Source organism: Narcine bancroftii, chromosome 3 (assembly GCF_036971445.1).
Source record: "Narcine bancroftii isolate sNarBan1 chromosome 3, sNarBan1.hap1, whole genome shotgun sequence".
Lineage (NCBI taxonomy): Eukaryota > Metazoa > Chordata > Chondrichthyes > Torpediniformes > Narcinidae > Narcine > Narcine bancroftii.
In genome coordinates this window covers 248049584-248073052 of record NC_091471.1, presented here as the reverse complement: position 1 = coordinate 248073052, position 23469 = coordinate 248049584, and the positions used below count along the sequence as shown (strand labels likewise).

General features: G+C 42.0%; 1 protein-coding gene across 2 annotated transcripts in view; it reads right to left on the bottom strand.

Annotated features, from left to right (window-relative positions):
* The window catches only part of atg4da (autophagy related 4D, cysteine peptidase a), a 32819-nt gene extending 9969 nt beyond the window's left edge, over window positions 1–22850 (bottom strand). Inside the window, exons 1-10 of one of the 2 annotated variants that reach the window (XM_069927444.1) lie at window positions 22660–22850; window positions 16679–16981; window positions 12905–12988; window positions 12582–12806; window positions 10018–10384; window positions 6748–6818; window positions 3605–3750; window positions 3002–3080; window positions 1351–1427; window positions 44–163 (exon numbers count right to left, since the gene is read on the bottom strand). In XM_069927444.1, the coding sequence (XP_069783545.1) occupies window positions 44–163; window positions 1351–1427; window positions 3002–3080; window positions 3605–3750; window positions 6748–6818; window positions 10018–10384; window positions 12582–12806; window positions 12905–12988; window positions 16679–16895 (1386 nt within the window). In that variant the 5' untranslated portion in view covers window positions 16896–16981; window positions 22660–22850. Of the gene's footprint in view, window positions 1–43; window positions 164–1350; window positions 1428–3001; window positions 3081–3604; window positions 3751–6747; window positions 6819–10017; window positions 10385–12581; window positions 12807–12904; window positions 12989–16678; window positions 16982–22241; window positions 22452–22659 lie in introns of those variants that run through there. The other variant, XM_069927445.1, reaches the window with a different exon arrangement.
* Window positions 22851–23469: the final 619 nt, after the last annotated feature.

The following is a 23469-nucleotide window of genomic DNA, read 5'->3' as shown; positions in this document are numbered from 1 at the left end:
TTCCACTTTCTCTGACACAGCTTTGCAGCGATTATTTACTTACCATTGTGACATTTTCACACAAATTTTCAAAATCCTTCTTGGTCTTTGCATAAAACCCTATTGTGCAGCTGGGATCCATCTTACTGAAGGACAGCTTCCTTGGAGAGATACAGTGAAACGACTGTGGAACAAAGTCAACCATTAATTGTTAAATTTGTGTTAAAATACTTCATTCTCCTTTATACTCCCAAGATCCCAAAACATATTCTATGTCTATCCAAGTTGCATGGGTGCTGATCTGAAAAAAAATCCTCTTTATAACATGGTGCCCATTTTAACTGGAGCAGGCGAGTTGAGATGGGGCAGTGAAGGGGTCTTGGGGTAGAAGGGTATGAATAATTACATTGCATAACAAAGATTTTGCTTCCTGAACACTTCTGGGTGTATTTGGGGCTGCTGATCAAATATCACCTTCAAAATATCCTAACCTATTTTGTGATTTCCTGTTATGTTTTAAGTCTATTTCAAACATACAAAACCATTAAGTACTACATGTCATTGAAAATTCATTTTCTGCATTCACACTTGGACCTCTTCCCTGCTGATTTCACTGCCGTCAGTGACGAAAGGTTTCACCAGGTCATTGCGACCATGGAAAAGTGGTTATCAGGGCAACTGGAATCCATCAATGGTGGCCAACTATTGTTTGTCCCTGACATGAGAGGCATCAGATGCCAAGTACAAACAAAAATCAGCGGAAAAATATTTTTAGGCCTGGTCAGAATAGATCCCCACGGTAGGGGATTCTAGGACAAGAGAGCATAACCAGGATAAAAGGGTATAAATTTAAAACGAGATGTGGAACAATTTCTTTAGTCAGAGGGTCTTGAGTCTGTGGAACTTGTTGCCACAGGCAGCTATGCAAGCAAGGTTATTGGGCATCTTAAAGGGTGTATTGAGGACACCTTGCATCATTCTACTGATCGTTGCTCCACAAATTCAGTAAAGCAGAGACTTGGTATGTTTAAGGCAGAGATTGACAGGTATTTGATGAGTCAGGGGAGAATGATGGGGAGTGGAAGAATGGATCAGCTCATGATTAGAGTAGCAAAGCAGGCTTGATGGGCCAAATTCTGCTCCTATATCTTTTGATCTTAATAAACAAAATTCTCACACACACACACACACACACACAAAGCCAAAAAATAGTGGATCAGAAACACGAAAAAAAAATCCTTCGAAAGCCAAAACAGACAGCTCTATGCTGTGGCCTTGGTTCAGTATTTCTGACTACTCATCTGTGATCTCCCCACAAAAATAATCTCAGCAACTACTTGATGAACACAAACCAGGCACATTTCTGCTTACCTCCAGCAGAAAGTTGCATTTAGTTACATCCACAACTGGCTGGCAGTAATGAGGGTCCAAGTATAGCAGGAAATCATCTGGAAAGTAATGAGAACACATACTGCTTCACCTCAATTCAACTGCCCACTGAATTTGCAAGTAGTCACATCGGCACAACTTTGGGACAGTTCAGCAAAATTCAGTATGCCTAGGACTGGCAGACTTTCACATTTGACAAAACTTCCCATTTATTAGGGAATTTGAGTAACTCGGTATCATGGTACTATGGTTTCATCTTCCAAAAATTTTTTTCTGAAGGTCTGGATCACTGTATTAGTAGGGGAATCCAGAACTGGTAACAGAACAGAAAATAACTGTTAGATTAGGAAAATCTCATTTGACAGATTTTTGAGATTGTAGCTGAGAATTGATAAGGGGAAATTAGTGAATGTGGTGTGTTGAATTTTGATCCAAGAATTACAGGGAGGTTACAGAGAGGTTACAGAGAGGTTACAGAGAGGTTACAGAGAGGTTACAGAGAGGTTACAGAGAGGTTACAGAGAGGTACGCATGCACTGATGATTAATTTTTTAAATTTAATTTAAAACATACAGCACTGTAACAGGCTCTTCCAGCCCTGAGCCCGAATTGCCCAATAATACCCAATTGACTAACAACTCCAGTACGTTTTGAAGGGTGAGGGGAAACTGGAGCACCCCACGGGGAGAAGAGTGCAAACTCCAAATTTGAACCCTGGTCCTGATCGCTGGTGTTGTTAACAGCGATGCACCGTGCCACCCAAACAGATAGAAATCAGGAAATAGGAATGAATGGGTCACTGAGAATTGGGGTAACTATCAGTAAGAAAAGGCATTTGTGCTGGAGATTAGTTGCTCAAAATGTGTATCAATAATCTGGCTGAAGAGGCAAAGTGCAACATATACAAAATTTGTTGCTAAGTGACTGTGGAGTGGCCATGCAGGCTGCAAGGAAGACGTGAAATGGTTTTATCGGTCACCATTATGTCAACCTTCTGCAGGAGCTCTATCAGTGGGGTCCAGCTGCTGCTAAGAAATGGATTGGAGGTCAATCCACAGGACCATAAGAGTGTCAGAAGGGAATCTCTGGAGTCTCTCTTCTCCTCCTCCCCCCAACATGATCTACCAGGATCATCATCTGAGGAGGGCACGCAAAGTCATTGAGGACCCCTTCTACCCTGCATGCAGCATCTTCCAGCTGCTCCCGTCGGGGAAGAGATACAGGAGGATCAGAGCCAGCACCACCAGGCTGAGGAGCAGCTTCTTCCCGCGGACTGTAAGAATGTTGAATGGCCAAAGCAACTGCTCACACTAACCACCTGAGACCCTCATATTCATGAAACAATATTTATTTATATGGATGAAATACTTGTCCTGCATAGGTATTGTTTGCCTGTATATGAGTTATATTTGGTTGTATGTCTGCATGTTTTTGCACTGAGGACCAGAGAACGTGGTTTCATCGGGTTGTAATTGTCCAATGAGATGATAAACTTGACTTGACTTCAAGGGGAAATGCAAGTGCTAAGTACATAGGCCAGAACATGGTAGATAGACTACAAACAACATGGGAAGTAATTTACCTTTCCAGTCAGTTGGAGAACAAATAAAATGTTCTCCACATCAATACCCACCTTGAAATCCAATGAAGTAGAGTGAGTGCTTAGGTTTCCCACCAATAATTCCAATACAACATTCAAGCTTCAGCATATCCTGCAAAAATACAAGAAATAGATGCCTGGTACACTTCCGTGAGATCTCTGTAGAAAGCTACAAGGATGATGTGACTGAGTAGATCAGTAGTAAAGCACGGTTGGCGTAGCGATAAGCGCAACGCTGTTACAATGCCAGTGATTGGGACCTGGGTTTGAATCCTGTGCTGTAAAGAGTTTGAACGCTCTCCCCATGTCTGGATGGGGTTTCCCAGGGGGCTCCAGTTTCCTCCCACCATTCAAAGCATGGTCAATTGGACGGCATGGCCTCGTGGGCCAAAAGCTCCTGTTGTCTAAAAAACTTAAATTAAGAATTGTACCATGAACAAGACAATGAGTATGAAGAGCAGGAAGATCATTTTTGCATTTATCAAATTCAATTAAAATTTTCACCCCTTAATTGTTATACATCTCAAATACACAGCATTTGAAAAGCAAAATAATGATCACAGCCAATGACGAGGAAGGCTGCAAGTACACATTTGCATGCACGATTTATGATCCAATTCTAACCACATTGTTTACCTTCACGCATTGCATGTATACCAGGTTGAGATTTTCACCTCCAAGTCGAACAGGCACCAGGATAATAACAGACTTCCAATCCAATGCAGGAACCTTTTCACCCTTTAACTGTATCTCACAGAGATTCACCACATCTCCTTTGTACACTGTCCCATAAGGAAAAGAAACAGTTGCCAACTTCAAATATGCAACAACAAGCATGCTCCTTAGTTATCTTAAAACTGCAAGCATAACAATAAGTTTGATTATCTACCCTCAATAATCTTGCAAAATTTATACTGGATTACTTTGGAACTTGCAAAATTTAGTCAGATTAAATTTTTTAATGAAGCGATCAAAGCAAGAAAATACTTATCTGTAATGATTCAAGATCAATTAATGATCAACCTACGTTTAGTTTCCTCGAAGAAATGTAACTCTGTTATCAAAGCCCATTGACATTTAAGAAAATTGATCTTGCCCTTTTGATTCACCTGCAGTTCACATTCCAATCAGATTGGGTGGCACTCTTCATTCTGAGTCAGATATTTTAAGTTCAAACTTTGCTATGGAGACTCGTTTTTAATCTAGAATGACATTCCATGGCAGTACTGTTGAAAATATCATCTATTGAACAATTGAGTCTATCCACTCTAAGGGTCTGATGCCATTATTGTAACAGGAGAATTTTCCCCAGTCTCCTGAACATTTATCATTAAATCATTAAACAGAATTATAAAGTCACATATGTTGTTATTTCTGCACACTTGCCAAATTAAAACCAGTCATTTTATTTTTCTAAATTTTATAAGCAATTGCACTTCAAAAGTCCAAGTAATGGAGTGCCGTTTGGGGTCACTGCGTGTCACCATTTAAATGCCTCAAAGTTCTTCATTCTTGAAAATGGGATTGTGTGTAGAATTCCTATCAGTAGGGAGGGCAAAATAAGTGCCTTTCCATTTACCTCTTGATAGCAAGCATAGTATCAATAAAACTTTGGAAGGGAAAGAATTATTTACACTTGCTCAGCTTGATTGGCAGGGGAGTCCATTTACCATATATTTCCGTGTACAAGTTGACCCTTGAAACTCTCCAAAAAGCAGTCAAAATCAGGGGGTGTCTTATACACCAGATACAAAAATGAAACCTTAAATTCAACTCATTTTATAACTTTACTCCAATGTAATTAAATTGTCTGATTTGTAGCTTTCACACATTCCTTATATTTTTTAAAAAATCTCAGTTTTTCCTTTTAATACTAGTCATATAATCGCATCTGGGCCACATGGTTTAGGTAAAGGGTTTGAGTTTTTCTCCTCCACTATTTTTTTTCAAAAAGTTATATTATTTAGAATATGAACTATGGATATGATTTATAACTTATGTATGTTAGTGTTATATGATTATCTTATTTAGTTTATGTAACTGTTCATACTGTTGTATTGAAATGTAGCCTTTTTGCTTGTATAAGTTCTTTATTAAAAATCAATAAAAGTATTTTACAAAGAAAGAAATTCAACTCAAAAATCCCTTCAACGTGGATTTGCCGTATAAGACGACCTGAAACACCAAAAAAATAACTCAACCTACAACAAATGTGTTGTGTGTCTACAACCTGCAGCACAGTTGGTAGATTCCTTGGCCACTTCCATGACTTTTAACTTAAAACTCATGTTTTGGTCATTTTGCTGGAGGCTCCATGATAACAACCACCTTCTGGCAACATCCAATGTGATTTTTTTTTTGGGGGAGGGGGGGGTGTCAACTTGTATGCCGATATATGATGAAAATGGGGACCATCTTATCTGAAGGTTGACTTATACGCCAAAATAAAAATAGCATTGTCGTGTTATGTGGCTTACTTCAGTAAAGGTCTTTTGAAGTAAGGCAAAGGTGACCAGTTATCAAAATAGCAACTTCAAAGTCACTGCAAAATACAACAAAGAAACAGGCTCTTTGGCCCACTGATCCATGCTACCCACCAACCACCCACTGACACTACTCCAACATTAATCCTGTTTTATTTTCTTCTCCCCTCCTTCTCATCAACTCTCCATTGCTGATTCAACCACTCACCTGCACACAAAGGACACTTTTCAATTGCCATTAATCTACCAAACCACATAGATTTGGGATATGGGATGAAACTGGAGCACCCAAAGGAAACCCATGTATTGACAGAGAGAACATGCAAATAGCACACAGACAGCATCCAAGTATCAATGCCGGGTCTCTGGCATTGTGAGGGACCTGCTCAATTGACTTCTCTACTATAACACCCTCTTAATCAATGCCCTTGAAGTTGTTTTATAAAAGAAAATCCATTAAAAGTTTTTGGAACGTGCTTTTCACTCAGAGTATTACTCAACATCATCCCAAAGACTTGACTCAGACTCAGGGTGGCACGGTTGGCATAGTGTTTACTGCCACACTTTTACAGCGCCAGCGATCAGGACCAGGGTTTGAATCCCGAGCTGTCTGTAAGGAGTTTGTACATTCTCCCCGTGTCTGTGTGGGTTTTCCCTGGGTGGGGTGGGGGTTCCAGTTTCCTACCACCATTCAAACCTCCTTGGGGGTGGGGGGGGGGGGGGGGCGGTTCATTGGGTGGCCTGGACTCGTGGGCCGAAATGGCCTGTTACCATGCCGTATGTCAAAATTTTTTAAAAAACTTTGATGTGACCAGTACAAATCCACAAGGCATTGAACAAAACACTAATGCAGCTCTATAGGTAGGGAAAGTGGTGCCCTCCTCAGCAGATGTATGAAGAAAATCCCTTCAGATATTTAGAAAATTCCGTATACTCAATCCACTTCCCAACAATTTCAATCAGTACATTGTTTGCACAAATCCTTCCACCGATGGAAATTGTTTTTCTATATTTATGACCATTATTACTTATAATTTGTAAATCTTAATGAAATCTGATACAATTAAAATTACAGGCATACCCTGTTTTACAAAACTAGGATGTTCCAATGAAAGCCGAAATGGCTATTTTTGTAAAAGCAAAAACCCATTCAAATCCTTGCATAAAAGCGAATTTTCATACATCGAGTATTCATAAAATGGGGTATACCTGTATATGAATTTGCCTACATCAGTAGTAACCTCAATTTTTTTTTAAAAAGGAGCTCTAAGTTCACTAGTCTCAGTGCATGTTCACCTGTGCAATCCTGTGATACATAAACAGCGATGCCAAGAGATTCGGAGTCTTCAGCTTTTTCAACTGCCCTCCTAAAAAAAATGGAGAACCAATATCATGAGAGCTAATGACAATGAAACATGTGTGAAAATGAATTCAGATCCATTTGAAAGGCCTTTCAGCATCTCAGCCAAGTGGGATTCCTACACATGGCACTGGGTCAGGAAACTACCAATCATCAGGAAACTATCCATTATTCACAAGAGGCATTCCACCCTTTCTCAACGGGAATATGAGGATATGAAATCAGAACAGCTAAAGTGAATTGGCAACTTAGTTTAAGAGATCAGTTGAATTGCAGTGGCATACACTAGGGAGCTCTTTCAGAAACTACAGGATGCATTCCGACAAGAAAGAAAATTCCAAGGGGAGGACACAACTTCTGTGTTCAACTAAAAAAGGGTCTCAAACGAAAAGGAACAATATTCATTGTACAAAGTAAAAGCATAATGCTGGAGAAACTCAGCAAATCAAACCGTATACTTTATATGGCAAAGATAAAGATACATAAACAAAATTTCGGGCTTCAGCCCTTCATCAAGATACAAGTATCTTCTTATCTTTATCTTTGCTATATAAAGTACACTGTATGACCAGCTAAGTTTCTCCAGCATTGTGTTTTTACTTCAACCACAGTGTCTGAAGACTTTCCTGTTTTACTTCCATTAATGTACAAAGATGGGTGGCAGATCAGAAAATCTTTTAAGAATAAGAGCTCAGGCCCAAAACGCTGACTTTGTTTTGCTTTCCATGGATGCTGCATGACCTGCTGACTTTCTCCAGCACTTTCGTGTCCTACTATATGGCACACAAATTCTCAGAGGTACTGTGTCAGACAATTTTATTTTACAATACTGAGAGTTGGAACGTATCCATTATTCACATCAAGCAAAGGATGTAGTCTTGTCTCCAACTTCTCCAGGACAACTGTACAGCATCCAGGTTGATAGCCAGTACATTACTGTGAAGTGCCACATCATCAAAGATGTTAAACCATGACCATACCATCTGGTGAGGTGACTATAATGGTTTCCACTGCCCTACCTCTGGGCAGTGAATACATTTGATGTCACGCTCAGAAGGCACCTCTCAAATGAGATCAGATTTAACAAATAGTCTTAACATTTAACTATCACCATGGTGAAGTTAAAAATACTATTTCCTCTAGTTGATATGGATAGTAAGATTCAATTTATTGTCATAGTAATAAAGGAGGGTCGTGTTACATGAAATTTCTTGCTGCAGACAGATTCACAACTGGCAGAAATTGCCTAAGCGCCTCTTGCATTTCTTACATTCAGAGAAAAAGCAGCAAGAGTCCCCCCAGAGTCATCGAGTGTGTGTAGATTCTCTTCCACAGCCACAGAGAGTCCAGTCCAAATCATTCGCAACCCGAGCTCCAGATCTCAACTTCCGACGTGGTCAGGGATCCTTTGGCGACCTCGCCCTCACCCTCATCCCAGTTCCGATACCTGGTAGCCTTGTGGCCAATTCAAGCCAGTCTCCAGCAGTCCGCAGCCCGGTGCATGTCTCCCGACAGCAGTCTCCAGCAGCCCACAGCTTCTGTGGACTCCTCGCTTCGAGTCACCAGCAGCCCCACCGCTTGCACTGGTTCTTCAGCGCAGAGCCCCCTCACTGGTCCGCCTCCATGGTCACAGTCCTGTGGATCATCTCTTCTGCTTCTCCTTCCCAGACGGGGGTGGGGGGAGGTGATCTTCCCGACCTCTATGCCCTGCTCCAGTCCTCCACTTCCTCAGAGTCTGCAACCCTTTGTGGCTGCTGCCAATTAATAGGCGGCGCCATCTTGGGCGCAGACCCCCGAGGTCGCGGGACCTCAAATAACACTACCATCGGCTCCTTTAATGAGCTGTTCCAAGCCCGTGCAGAGTCAATGGCAATCGACTGAGAAGCTGGACCCCGCAGGAGGTCTGCATCTCCGCTCCCTCGCTGCTCGCAGGTCGGCATCAGCGGCAGCGTTGCCACTACAGTGCTCCAGCAGCATCGCACAAAGAGGTTATCAATTTAAACACTAATATGCGTGTGTAAAGGTGAAACATCTTCATATAATGTTATTAAAGTAGTTGAAAGAGTGGTCAAAGCAAAGGCTAATAGAAAGGGAGACAATGCACCAAATGGACAAATTTAACTTATAATTTTTTTTAAAATTTAGACTTAACACATACAGCACGGTAACGGGCCCTTTCAGCCCATGAGCCCATGCTGCCCAATTACACCCAATTGATGGACAACCCCCAGTACGTTTTGAAGGGTGGGAGGAAACTGGAGCACCCAGAGGAAACCCACACAGACATGGGAATATGCACAAACTCTTTATAGATAGTGCTGGATTCAAACCATGGTCCTAATCTCTGACGTAATGGACAGCATTGTGCTAACCGTGCCTTGTTTAATATTGTCAAATGTTAGTTTTATGTTGGCAAATGCAGTGAACATTAATGCAAATGGTAAGATTTACATGCACAATTAATCTAGGAACTGGGGGGGGGGGGGAATTGTGGGTTTGAGGTGAAAGATCAGTCACAATTTCACTAAAGATGGAGAAGACCCAAGGGGCTGCGGAGAACCTTCCAGCTTCCATTTTCCATGCTCCAGTATGGGATCATCAATTCAAATCAATCCATCCATCTCAACTGGTCACAATGACTGCTTTTAACAGTGACTAAATTTCCCAAGTATTTCCTAATTAGTGATTAGAAAGTCATAGACAGAGCAAGAGTCATACAGTCCTGAAATGCCATGTCCCATCTTGTCAACAATGACAATTGGACTTATCTATACTTGTCCCATTTGATCTTTGGCTTAACAATTCAAGTTCTGAAGTACACCTTAACTGTTGCATATCCACCACTACAGGGAGCACATTCCATTTAGAACCCCTCTAAACTACCTACCTCTCACACGCTATAGACAACAGTGCCGAGGGAAATAAAGATTCTAACTACCTACCTACCCCCCAACCCCCCGTTGCCCCTCATAATTTTATGCATCTCTATCAGGTCACCTCTCAGCCTCCAAGGAAAATAAATGCAGCCTTCCCAACTTCTCCTTGTGGATGAAATGTTCTGATCCACACCACATCAGTGAATCATCTCTGCTCCCTCTCTGGCACACACACCTTTCCTGTAGGGTTACTTTAGACACTCTAAAGATTGGAAGCATTCCATATAAATGTAGCTCTCCCTTTGCTGTACTTGCAAAGGCATTACTTACTTGATTATATGCGCGACGATGGATGGGCCATACCAATCTCCAGCCTTCTTTCCAGAGCTCTTTCCGTATTCTACAAGCCGATGTACTCCAAACGGAGCTTTGGGGTGATCGCCAAACCAGGAAATTATCTTCCGATGCTCCAGCTCCTCTTTATTCATTTTGTATGGGTCAGTGTTCACCTGTCTCAGTGACCGCGGATGTGTTTGTGTGACAGTGGTTCCTTGGGCATGCCAGAGGCTTCGACTTCTGTCTAATTGTGAGCCGAAGACCTCAGAGAAACCTGACCAGTTTGTAATGTTTGATTTGGATGGCGATCTGGGCTCAGCTTCTGACTCAACAGAGAGCAACATGTCAGGCCAGGTCCAGTCTAAAAGAAAGGAGGCCATTTAAACTAAGCCTATCAACACTACACACATTTAATTCAACAAAGATAGCAAATTTTAATACTGTAAAACACACAAAATATTGGATGTGCTCAGCAGTTCAAACAGCATCCACGAGACACACCAACTATTCGATGGCCTTCCATTGGAAGTGAAAATAGAAATTAGCTTGTTTAATATGCCAAAGAGAATATTTTATACGACAGAATGCAGAAGAAATGAAGATAAATCTAAATTTTATAAATTTAAATTTAGACATGCAGCATGGTAACAGGCCCTTTCAACCCATGAGCCACCCAATTGACCTACAACTCCTGGTACATTCTGAAGGGTGGGAGGAAACTGCAGCCGTCAGGGAAAACCCATGCAGACATTGGGAGAATGTACAAGCTCCTTACAGACAGTGCGGGATTCGACCCCCGTCCCAATTGCTGGCACTGGAACAGCATTGTGCTAACTGCTACGCTAATCGTGGCAACCCATCTCTTAAGATCTTAAGAGATCCCTGCAATATCCCTGCAACAGGAAAGAGGACAAAAATGCCACATAAAGGGTTGACAGGAGATTTAAATGAGAACAAAATAATTAGTATCCAAAATTGCTGAAATTGCTCAGTCTGGTAAGCAGTCACAACCATGGTGAAAAGCATACACTGTGTTTTGTTGGAGCAGCTGTGGATGACAAGAGGACAGAAAGAACAGAGTAAACATTTCAGAGCACTAGATTGTCCTCAGTATTCCCCTAAAGTAGTGACTTTTCATGAGAAAAAGTCATAATCGCAAGATGCAGGATTGTTTTTTTTCCCCACTTTTGTTTAAGGACAGTGAATTGCAGAATTTTTCATGGCTAAACTCGCGACCAGCTGAAGATTTAATTGGATATCTTCTGTGGCCAAGCTCTCCAAATAAAGGAAACGGCTATTCAATTCCACTGAATCCCAAAACAAATTTTGTTTGTAGAAAGCTAAGTTGAAGATGATTTCATATCATTCATCAGGTTCAAAACTCTGCACTAATTCACTCCCATGACTTGCTACATGCTGACACACGATTAAGGCCAAAGGTCGTCATATTGTAAATTAGCAAATGCACTGTCTGCTGTATTCAATCGATTTAAATGCTGACAAACCATGAGTCTGCATTGTTGCTGGTGATCACAACTGGGCAGGGAACTAAGGCTAGGTTTTATCTTTGCACCTTGAAGGTACTGTTTGAAGGGTGAGAGAGAATATCAGGCAGGAAATATTGACTTTCGCCTTGTAGGAAAGGGAATACATGTAGAAGGATATTCATCATCAGTGTAGCTCATCTACTTATATCGATGACTCAGGCATTTGAGAATGAATGAAAGAAAGTACCATATATGCTGCTATACCGTATAAGATGACCCCCGGAATTTCCACCTAAAATGGTGGTTTTGAGCGATACCCTTTGAACAAGACCGCCCCCCCTCAAAAATCTAGCAGTGGTTGCTGTTAAAGACAAATCCCAATATTTTAATAACAAATGATCATTTAAAGGTTTACATTTTATTTGGATAGTTTAAAAGAAACCACTGTCGTCTCCTGTAGCAGGCTGTTTAAAGCCTGTACAGAGCCAACAACAGTCGGACCGGGCGGATGGTCCCTATGGAAGAGCACTGAGACTTCGCTAATAACTAATGGGGACATACGCGAGATTGCATCAGAGCCGGCGGAAAGACGGCGGCAGTGTGGAGACTTTGTATACGACGACCCTGATTTTAAGGTGACATTTTTAAAGTTTCATGGACCGTCCTATAAGTCAGCTGCCAAGTTTTATGTCAATGATCTGTCCATGGTTATTGCATAATTAGTACCCAAGGAATGTCCGCTATAACTCATGGTAAAATGTAAGCTCTGTACAGCTATGACTGAACTGCCTTGGAATTTGACTTGACGACTACTTGGTCTATGTGTTATGTGAATAAACCACTTGAATTTTAGATCTTACTCCATCAAGTTGCGTGCATTGGTTCTGTTCTTCTGACTGTGAAAGTGAACTACGGAAATTCAAACTGTCCTCATAATTTCTCCAGTACAGAGAAGTCCTATACAATGGCATATATATACGAAAACTGTTTCAATGACTAATGGTCACTCTAGCAAAATGTACCCCCTCAACAATCAGGAGAAAAATATAAAGCAAAGAGTGCAAAATTTACTTCGAGAGAGAAGATGAACAAGAAGTCCTTGAGCAAGCAGCATCTGTCCACTGCGTAACATGCAGCCCCAGCCACAATCTGTGGTCAAAATGGAACCCTCCAGCTGTGGAAATTCACGGCGGTATGTCAACCAGATTCGAGAGCAGAAGTCCTTCCGGAACAATTCTACTGTAGCGGCATTTTGGTTTTCTCTTGCCTCGTGACCAGGGCTTGGTGGTAAATCAGCTGCAGGCCAGGAAACAGATGGTTTTGTTATTAGTAGTTGTGACAGTTAATGTTCAAAAAGTCACAACACGCCCCAAATCCAGAAATGAACACGTTACCTTCTAATTCAAAATGGTAGCACCGTCCCAGCAGAAAAATTGGGGAAGTTTTGCTGAAATTTGTTCTCCCTTTCACCACCCATCCTATAGAGACAGATAGGTTAGTATGGCTGCATGCTAAAGATATACAAAGAACTATCAAGTGCTGACAATCCACGGCAAAAAGGCAAGTGCATAAGGCAACTGAGTCATTGGTACAAACACAGTGGAACTATTTTGGAAGGTCATCAGCTCTCTAATCTGGATAACATGCTACTGTGAGGTTCCACAGCCAAACACATTCTATGCACTTAACTATGCTCGCACCCAAATTCATGATGTCATAGCATGCCAGTTCTCTGATCACAACCACAAGACTCATTTTGATGAAAAATTATTCCTGATTCAACCAAAAATACTAAATTTAAAACTGAAGTAATAAAGTATCTACCAAGATATAGAACAGAGGGATCTGGGAATACAGATACATAGGGGTGGCACGGTTAGCGTAGCAGTTATTGCAAAACCGTTACAGCGCCAACGATTGGGACTGGGATTCAAATCCTGCGCTGTCTGAGAGGAGTTTGTACCTGTATGATCTCCCTGCGTTTGCATGGGTTTTCCCCAAGGGCTCCGATTTCCTCCCACCTTTCAAAATGTATGGAGATTGTCGGTCAATTGCGTGCAAGTGGATTGCATGGGTTCGTGGGCCGAAAGGGCCTGTTATCCTGCTGTATGTCTAAATTTTAAAAATAGTTCCCCGAAAGTGGCGTCACAGGTAGATAGATAAAGAAAGCTTTTTGCATATTGGCCTTCATAAATCAAAGTATTGAGCATTGCAGTTGGGATGTTATGGTAAAGTTATACAAGACATTAGTGAGGCCAAATTTGGAGAATTGTGTACAGTTACAGTCACCTAACTACAGGAAAGATATCAATAAGATTGAAAGAGTGCAGAGAAGATTTATAGGATGTTGCCCGGACTTCAGGAACTGAGTTACAGGGAAAGTTAAAACAGGTTAGGAGTTTTTTTCCTTGGAGCATAAAAGAATGAGGGAAGATTTGATATGAGAGGTATAGACAGAGTAAACGTAGGTAGGCTTTATCCACTGAGGGAACGTGAGAAATAAACCAAAGGACATGGTTAAGGATGAATGAAGAAAAGTTTAGGCGGAACTTCAAAAAGAGAGTGGTGGGAGTGCGGAACGAGCTGCCAGCTTAAGTGGTGAATGCAGGCTCAATTTTAACATTTCAGAAGAATCTGGATAGGTACATGAATGAGAGGGGTATGGAGCGCTATGGACCAGGTGAAGGTCAAACTAGAAGGGCCTGTTTTTGTGCTGTAATGTTCTAAGGTCCACTATCAGGGACCTTAATTTTGACATTCAGTACGGTAATAGGCCATTTTTGCCAACGAGTCCGTGCCGCCCAATTAACTTACACCCCTGGTACATACTCGTGGGTCAAAATGGCTTGTTACTGTTTGTATATCTAAATAAAAAAATTTAAAGTTTGCCCACCCCTGTTCTATATCATCAAGCCATATTGATAATTTGATCATCATCTTTGTTTATCCAATTGCGATGGAGCATTGGTTGCAATAGCTTATCTTCTTGCACTCAACCATTGCCATAAGAATCTATTTTTGGTTGTCAATTTTTTTTTTAATTCTTGTTCCCCCTCTCAGCAGCATCTTTTTCCAGACACATAGTGGCAGCACTCAGCTCCAACTCCATACCCTCCAAATTGTCCGAATTTTTGTACAATATCCAGCATCCACCGAGCAAAAAACTTGCACCAAATAAAGATTGGTAGAACTAAGGCTTCATTGGCTTTGGACACTGGCTCAACCTTTCTTCCTGTCAATCTGAGACAGAGCCAGTCTCTTTACCTTTGTTATATAAAGTTCACTGTTTGACCGGCTGAGTTTCTCCACCATTGTGTTTTTACCGTTTGCAACTTTGAAATCAAAAAGGACTGAATGGAACTTCAGCCTTTGTGCTAGATAGCACAACTAGTCATCTATTTCCACCTCAACTACAAGGACTCATTTCAATTCTGCCTCATTTCAACAGCTGCTGAGACCCTCACTCTAACCTTTGTTACCATGACTTCACAATTCCAACAGACTCCCAGCCATCCTAACCTCTGTAGCTCATTCTAACATGTTCTAACATGCATCAGATTCAAGATTCTTTTATTGTCATGTAATAAAACAGAAAATGTGATATTACACAAGATTTCCTTTAGCCTATCATAAGGCAGATAAAGATTCGCCATCAGCAGAAATTGTCTGGTGCTCCTTGCAGTCAGAAAGAGAAGCAAAAGAGAATCCCCACCCCCCCACCCCGAGTCACCAAGTGGCAATGGATTCACTTCCAGCCACTCAGCCTTCAGTCCAAATCAACAAAAGCCCCAGCTCCAGATCCAAACCTCTGGCATGATCAGGAAGGCTCTGTCCATCCCTATAATGCACTCACACAAGCTGGCAGATGGCAACACTAAATTTTGAACTCACACCCATTTTAAAATCCCCCTCCCTTATTTTATACCTTCCTTGTAATCGATGAAGATTAATAGCTTCCCATGACATCTGCTTGATATTTCATTGCTTTGCAACAGGCGGTGTCTTCCTTAGATATCATGTCTTTGAACACTGAAATTTCCTAAATAAGCGTCTCCTTGACCAGTGCCTTTAGGTCATCTTCCCATTGTTTGGATGCAAACAGGACAACAAATTTTTTTCCCCAAAAGTTTGCTTACTGAAAAACACGACAGACAACTTCAAGCTGCACACAAAGATAATTCCAGATTTGCTGCATCATGTAGGAAGTTTGAATAACATTAACTTTGAATGAATTTAACACGATTAATCATATAATGTACCTTTGAGCCGAGCTCTCAGGTTAACGGCACATATTGCACAATAAATGTGAGTTGCCCTAGGTTTGCATTGGTCACCAATTTTACAACTGAAGTAGGGCTCATAGGCTTTCTTAATAAGCGCAGTCATACTGTGTCTTTGAGCCTTAAGTGTATACTCACAATTGTAATAGAATGTATTGCAGTTGTTGTAACATTGACGAGACATTTTTGCTGTATTGAATCTTGCTGAAGGCAATACCTATGTTATTGCCTGAAGAACATGTGCATCAACATGATTCAATCTATATCAATGTAATGCACAGCATCTGTCTATGTGAGCTGCTTTTATAGCCTGTCTGCATTTATCATGACTAAGCATGCCCTGACCTAAGACAGTATTTTCATAGTACCTGCAATGAGTGCATACCAAGGCATGCTTGGATTGACCAAAACAACTTGCTTTGTGGGCAATATACTAGTAGACTTAAAATATGACATGAAAACACAAAAATAGGTTATATCTAAGAAAAACGCTATGTGATAGGAAAATGTTATGGTGATTTTCGTAATCAGCAGCCCAAAATCCATAAAATATATCCAGAAGTGTTCAGGAAGCAAAATCTTTGTTGTCCAGTGTAATGCTTCTATGATGCACTTTGAGTATATAATTGCAAACTATCAGAGCCCATTCGGGTAGGATTGATCAGTTAGAATCAACGTAATATTGACAAGAACCAGTATATGCTGTTAAAAGCACCTACAGGAAGCTGTGACAGCCACTATCTAAGACAATGGAACATGGTCTGTAAACAGGGAACATCAGCTGATGATGCAAGCTGGCACACTCAGGACAGAATTGGAAACACAGACAGAAATAATACTGTATTCTAGATCTACGAGAAGAATTCTATCTACAGATAGTGCCCTCACCATATTTCACATTGTTCCATGCTGTCATCAGTTTTGCTTTAATCTTGTCCACTTCATCTGGTTCATTGTTTTGGGGTTTCTCTGGCAAATTATAATGGCCATTCCAACTATTCGCTTGCTCACTGGGTCCTGGGAGCAGTCGTCTCTTAGAATCTGAGGAAGTCAAGTCTTCCTGACTCTGGATATATTGAACGGAGGAAGGCGAGACAGAATTCATTGGTCATGTAGTTAAAAGACACAGCAGTGGCGAGTACTGCATTGATTCTTTTGGCTCCTGGCCATCAAAATTATAGCAAGAAAATCCTGGAAGGAAAGAAAAACCACAGATTATTTAATGAAATGATGGTAATTATAAAATTAATTTGAAACAGGTGTATAATCCAAAGGAACACATTTAAGATTGTAACAGGAGCAGACTTTGCCATTGGCTCCTTTGAATATACATGCACCTTGCAGTGGTTCCCTTAATCACCTTCCCTATTTTGAACATACCTGAGCTTGCTCTTCTGGCCAGCTGCTGTACAAAGTCCAACACGTGGAGCAGCTGGTTCTATTTTCCCTAAGGATTGAACCCTAGCTCCCTCTAGAAGGCGAGTTGTGGATGACACTGGAGAGACCATTGTAAGGTGTGCGCCATAAAAGGGTAGGGAATTATAGTTGGTGCCTGCTCGTGATATTTGTTGCAAATTATTCTTGTTTACAGTAGTGCCATGCCTCCCAATTATCTAGGAGCTGTGGGTACTGTCTTTCTATATCATTGTCACTGTAGCGTATATCAGGTGTTTAGTTGCGTTTGCAGCATGTGAACTGAGTGTGCATGCATATGCACGGTGTGTGCATGCAAGAGACCCCAGTTGTGACTTCCTCCACATGTTAATAAAATTCTTTTTTTGTACTTAATTTATTCAGACTTGTTATTTCTCAACCTCCCAAACTTGTTCCTCACATCATAAAATTATCTGATGGTGAAAGTCACAAAGAGCAGCCAAATTTGCTACATCAGATGCTCTCCGGTTCATTCATTCTGTGTAATACCAATCTATTAATCTAGTAATGAACTCTGATATCAAAGAGCCCAATGTTCTGAATTATAAAGCAAGGGATAGCACAAGATAATGCATGGTGGGAAAAAGACACAAAAGATGGAAGAAAGAAGTTTCTTTTGTGCTAAACAGATTGAACTTTTGTCCTGCAGATTCTGGCAAAGTGCAATATGGAAGAAAAAGGACCAGGTAAATAAAACCCTTTTTAAACCCCTAGCTGCAATCCATTTTTCAGCTCAACATGATTCCACTGGCTTCATCATTTTCTGAAAGCTATGGTTAGAATACCCAATGAACATCCAGTAATAGGAGAATGGATGACAACAGGGAAGTAAGATTTTCCAAACACAGCATTTCACAAACACAAGGAATTGCTATTGCAAAAAAGATGCAGGAGGCAGCACGTAGACAACAGAACCGTGCCCCACCTTCTGACATGCATCCATTGTGTATCCTCGGGCGACCTACCATCTTAGGGAAACAAAGTGTGCCTTGTTGCTCCATCACTCAAGTTCCACAAAACGTTTGGGCAATCATGCATTAGCTTAATCACTATGAGTACATTACAAAGATTTAAAATTGAACAGTGCCCAAATCATTTGTTTTTGGGAATTTAAATTTTAAATTTAAACACACAGCACAGTAACAGGCCCTTCCAGCCCACAAGCCTGTGCCACCCAATTACAACCAATCAACCTACAAAGTGGGAGGAGACTGGAGCACCCAAGAATACCCTTGCAGGTCATGGGGAAGAACATAAACTCCTTATGGACAGCGTCGGATACAAACTGGGTTGCTGGCACTACAAGAGCATTGCGCTAACTGTGCTACCCTCTTGAAAAATAAGTTTTACGATAACAAATAAATTAAAAAAAAAGAAAACTACTAAGTGCTCAATAATGTTAGTTAAAATGCAAAATCCTGCGAGTATCGGAAATCTGAAACAAAACAGAAAATGTGTACACACTCAACAAGTCTGGCACCATCTATGGAAAGAGAAAGAACCATCATCAGAACTGTTTAACAAAGATACTCACAATGGTAAACCATCTTTACACTATCTTGGAGCAGTTGGGATTTCCAATAACTCTGCCCAAAGACCAATTCCAAATGAGGGAAGTAGGATCAGTTATAGGTAATGAACTCAAGATACAATTATGTAATAGAAATGTGATCTGAATAGACAGCTCTTTATTGCATTCACTTGACCAACTTGATTAATATTTCACATACCAGTTTGCCATGTTTTGCCAACAGGATTTTAAAAACTGCAACAAGCTGGTGCAGATGAAATTGTGATGAGACCAGAGGCTGCTTTGAAGGCTGATTGTCACCAGACAACTACGTATTTGGCCTTTCAGGCCCTAATAATTTATTGATGTCAAAGATGCAAAGAGTAAAATAACTGGAAGAGTATGAGATCAGGATAGTCTCCAGTTTCAACAGGATTAAAAAAGTGCTGCAAAACACACCTGCGATTGCTGCAGTGGGAAGCATCCCAGTCAATGAGCTACTGCTCATCACTGCTGAACCAACCACATGAACAATAAGGGTGCAAACATACTTGCAATCCAGAGGCACGTGGAATGGTTGGGGCCACACTTTAGTTTTACGTTAGAGCCTCACCACAGTAAGTGGAAGTGTACATGAATGGGGAGGTTCAATCAGGAGCAAGAACATTGGCATTCACTACAGGGAAATTGACTTGCAGTGAGGAACGAGTTGTCATACTCCCACTTGGGATAGATAGGTGATTAAAATTGTACAGAACCCTACTATGTTGAACCATTAATAATGTAGATGCCTAAAATATATTACACCACATTAAGTAATGCTGAAGGAGATATTCTTATCCATAGACAAGAATATAAGAAGAGAATGGCATTAGGTCTGTGTGGATGTGGAGTCCATTTCTAGATGCCAGAAATGGTAAACATTCCCCAAGTGCTCAACTGTATGACACGCAACAGAATCAGGGTTTATTCTCACGAACAAGTTATGAAATTTGGTGTTTTGTGGCAGCATCATAATGCAAACATACATATTATAACCATCTTACATTACTATAAAAAATAAAATAATATTAATGATCGAAAGTAAGGCCGGGTCTTTGGTTCATTGATTATTCAGTAATCTGATGGCAGTGGGGAAGAAGCTGTCCGTGTGCCGTTGAGTGCTTGCCTTAGGCTCCTGTACCCTTTTCCCATTACCCTATATAGCCAGTAACCCATGGCCTCCTATATAGCCAGTGAAATCCATGACCTTGACCTCGCATGACAGCAAACCTCCTTTTCCTGGATAGAGACTGCAATAGCAGGCTTGTTGATCACCAATGCTTGCAGTGCAAGATACAGGAAAAGGATTCTGGTTAATTCCCACAGACTTGGAAGACTAGTATATTTGTTTTAAAACTTTAAGGCACAATTATCATGATATCTGTACCAACAATGATGATCATTTAAACCAATGGTTTTCAACCTTTTTCTTTCCACTCACCTACCACCTTAAGTAATCCCTATGACATGGGTGCTCTGTGATTAGTAAGGAATTACTAATTCCTTACTAATTACTAATTCAGCCTGCAGCTGACGTGGACATTTCTTCTTCTTTGGCTTGGCTTCGCGGACGAAGATTTATGGAGGGGGTAAAATGTCCACGTCAGCTGCAGGCTCGTTTGTGGCTGACAAGTCCGATGCAGGACAGGCAGACACGGTTGCAGCGGTTGCAGGGGAAAATTGGTTGGTTGGGGTTGGGTGTTGGGTTTTTCCTCCTTTGCCTTTTGTCAGTGAGGTGGGCTCTGCGGTCTTCTTCAAAGGAGGTTGCTGCCCGCCAAACTGTGAGGCGCCAAGATGCACGGTTTGAGGCGATATCAGCCCACTGGCGGTGGTCAATGTGGCAGGCACCAAGAGACATTTACCCCCTCCATAAATCTTCATCCGCGAAGCCAAGCCAAACCAAGCCATCTTAAGGTGGCAGGTGAGCAGAAAGAAAAAGGTTGAAATCACCGTTTGGTTGGTTGGGGTTGGGTGTTGGGTTTTTCCTCCTTTGCCTTTTGTCAGGGAGGTGGGCTCTGCGGTCTTCTTCAAAGGAGGTTGCTGCCCGCCAAACTGTGAGGCACCAAGATGCACGGTTTGAGGCGATATCAGCCCACTGGCGGTGGTCAATGTGGCAGGCACCAAGAGACATTTACCCCCTCCATAAATCTTCGTCCGCGAAGGTTGAAATCACCATTTTAATCATATCTAATAGACTTGTTATGTTCATAACTTCAAAGGAAATGGGCCAATGACAAATTTTCTCAAGCAAAATATTTCAATAACAATTGGGACTAGAGCAGAGGTTCTTTCCCACTCACCTACCACCTTCAGTAATCCCTTACTAATCACAGACCGCCTATGGCATTGGGATGTGAGTGGAAAGAAACCAGTTGAAAACCACCGATTTAAACTCATTTAAACTCATCCCATCTGCCTGCACAAGGTGGATAGCCCCCCCACCCCCCTTTCCTTGTGCCTGTCCAATGCCTCTATAATGCTGTTGTCTTCTTCTACTGCCCCTTCAAGCAGCACCTTCCAGGTATCTAGCATTCAGTGTAAAAGTGGTCTTGCACATCTTCAAATTTACCCCTCCCCCATTAAATCTACGCTTTCTAGCACCCGACATTCCCGCTCAATCTATTTCTCTCATTTTAAATCTATCATGTCACCCTTCAGCTTCTGATGTTTCCAAGAAAACAATCCAAGTTTATCTAATTTCTCCTTGCAGTTACTATATATTTTTGGCATTTAAGACAACCCTCAGATAAGATGGGTCCCCGATTTCAGCCTGAATTTCATGATTTTATCATATATTGGGTTTATAAGACAACCCCCCCCCCCCCCCCCCCAAAATTCATGTATTGACTGAGCTGGTGTCACATTGACTAAGCTGTTGGGCATGGCCAGAAGGTGGGTGATATCATGTGGAGCCTCCAGCAAAACAAAGAAAGTATGAAGCTTTAAAAGTAATTGAACTTCCCAAGGAATTTACCAACTCATCAGAATCAGACTGGGACCCGTGTGAACAGTGAGACTCTGGAGGTGTTTGGAGAGTTCTTTGCTTCAGACGAGTCAAACAGCTGCTTATCAAGGTCTGGGGGAACATGAGAGGTGTCTGAACAAATAGGGGAAGGGGGGTGGTGAGGGTGGAAAACACTGGGGGGGGGGGGAAGAGAGGAACCTAGGCTGGGTGGAAAGAGAAAGGAAGTTGGAACTGGAATAAATTAGTTAAAAGATGGGGGGGGGAAACAAGGTTAAGGGGGAAAGCAAGCTTAAAGGGGGGAGAGGGAAGAAAGCAAGCTTAAAGGGGGGGGGGAAAGAGGGAAAAAAAAGCAAGCTCTCTCTCTCTCTCCCCTTTTTAACTAGTTATTCCAGTTCCTACATCCTTTCCCTCTGCGCCTAGACTCCTCCACCTATCATCTCCCACCCTCCCGCTTTTGTTCAGGCATCTCTCATGCCCCCACCCCCACCCACTCCACACACCTTGATGAACGATGCTACATGAAGGCACTGCTTGGCCTGATGAGTTTCTCCAGCGTTGGATCCTGTGTTTTAGCTCCAACGAGAACGTGAACTGCAAGGTGCTGAATGGGATTCTATGGCTTAAACTACTCGCGGTTCAGTTCAAGGTTACATGGTCCACAGGAACCGAAACCAGGTAGAAAAGGCTGCAGAGTTTACGCTTCCACACAAAACTAAAGGTTACCGCACCCAAACTTCCTAACACTTTTGCTGCAAGGTTTGATCGACATCGCCAAGGACCAATCACAGGGCGAATGATCCGCCTAGCCACCAATCACCTCCAGGTCTAACTCTGATCCCGCCTCCCTCCCTCCTCTCCCCCGCCCCCTCGATGGCCGGAGGCAGGCTTCAAAATCACCGGTTTGTTCCGGCCACTCACCTTAACCCACTTCTCCCGGCTCCATCGCAGCGTCGTGGTGGTGGTGGGGGGGGGTGGGTGGAGGGAAATGCGAGTTTAAAAATGGCCCTCTAGCCCATGGTGAAATCGTTGTCTGGGGCGGGCGTCAGGCGAAAGGAGCCGGCAATCGTTCCCTGACCAACCGCAAGCGACTGGGAAAGGAAGAGCATCGTACCCGCCGCGCCACCACAGCGCCACCCAGCGCACCGGAGGGCTTCTGACACTTCACTGCCACAGGACTGGCCTCCAGCATTTCGTTGTGTGTTACATGGAAACATTCAGATTTATTGACAAGAGTACATACATGGTTTAACATACAACCCTGACATTCGTTTTCCTATGGCCGAGGCAGAATTACCAAATTGCAGTACAAAAAAAAACACGTAAACAAACTGTGAAATACAGAGAGAATTTTTTTTAAAATCAATTAGTTCTTAAATGAGTCCCTGATTGAGTTGATGGTGGAGGGGTAGCAGCTTTTCCTGAGTCTTGTGGCCCCTTTCCTTATGGCAGCAAGGACAAAGCGTGCGCTGAGTGGTTGTGGGTCCTTAATCGCTGCTGCTCTCCAACGGCAGCGTTCCCTGTAGAGGTTCTCGGTGGTGGGGATGGTTTTGCCTGCGATGTCCTAGGCTGTGTCCACTACCTTTTGCAGAGCTTTACGCTCAGGGGTTATTGGTGTCCCCATACCAGTCAGCACACTTTCCAACACACATCTGTAAAAATTTGCCAGGGTGTCCAATGTCATATCAAATTCTGAGGGAGTAGAGGCACTGAGTTAAATACAACTGAGAT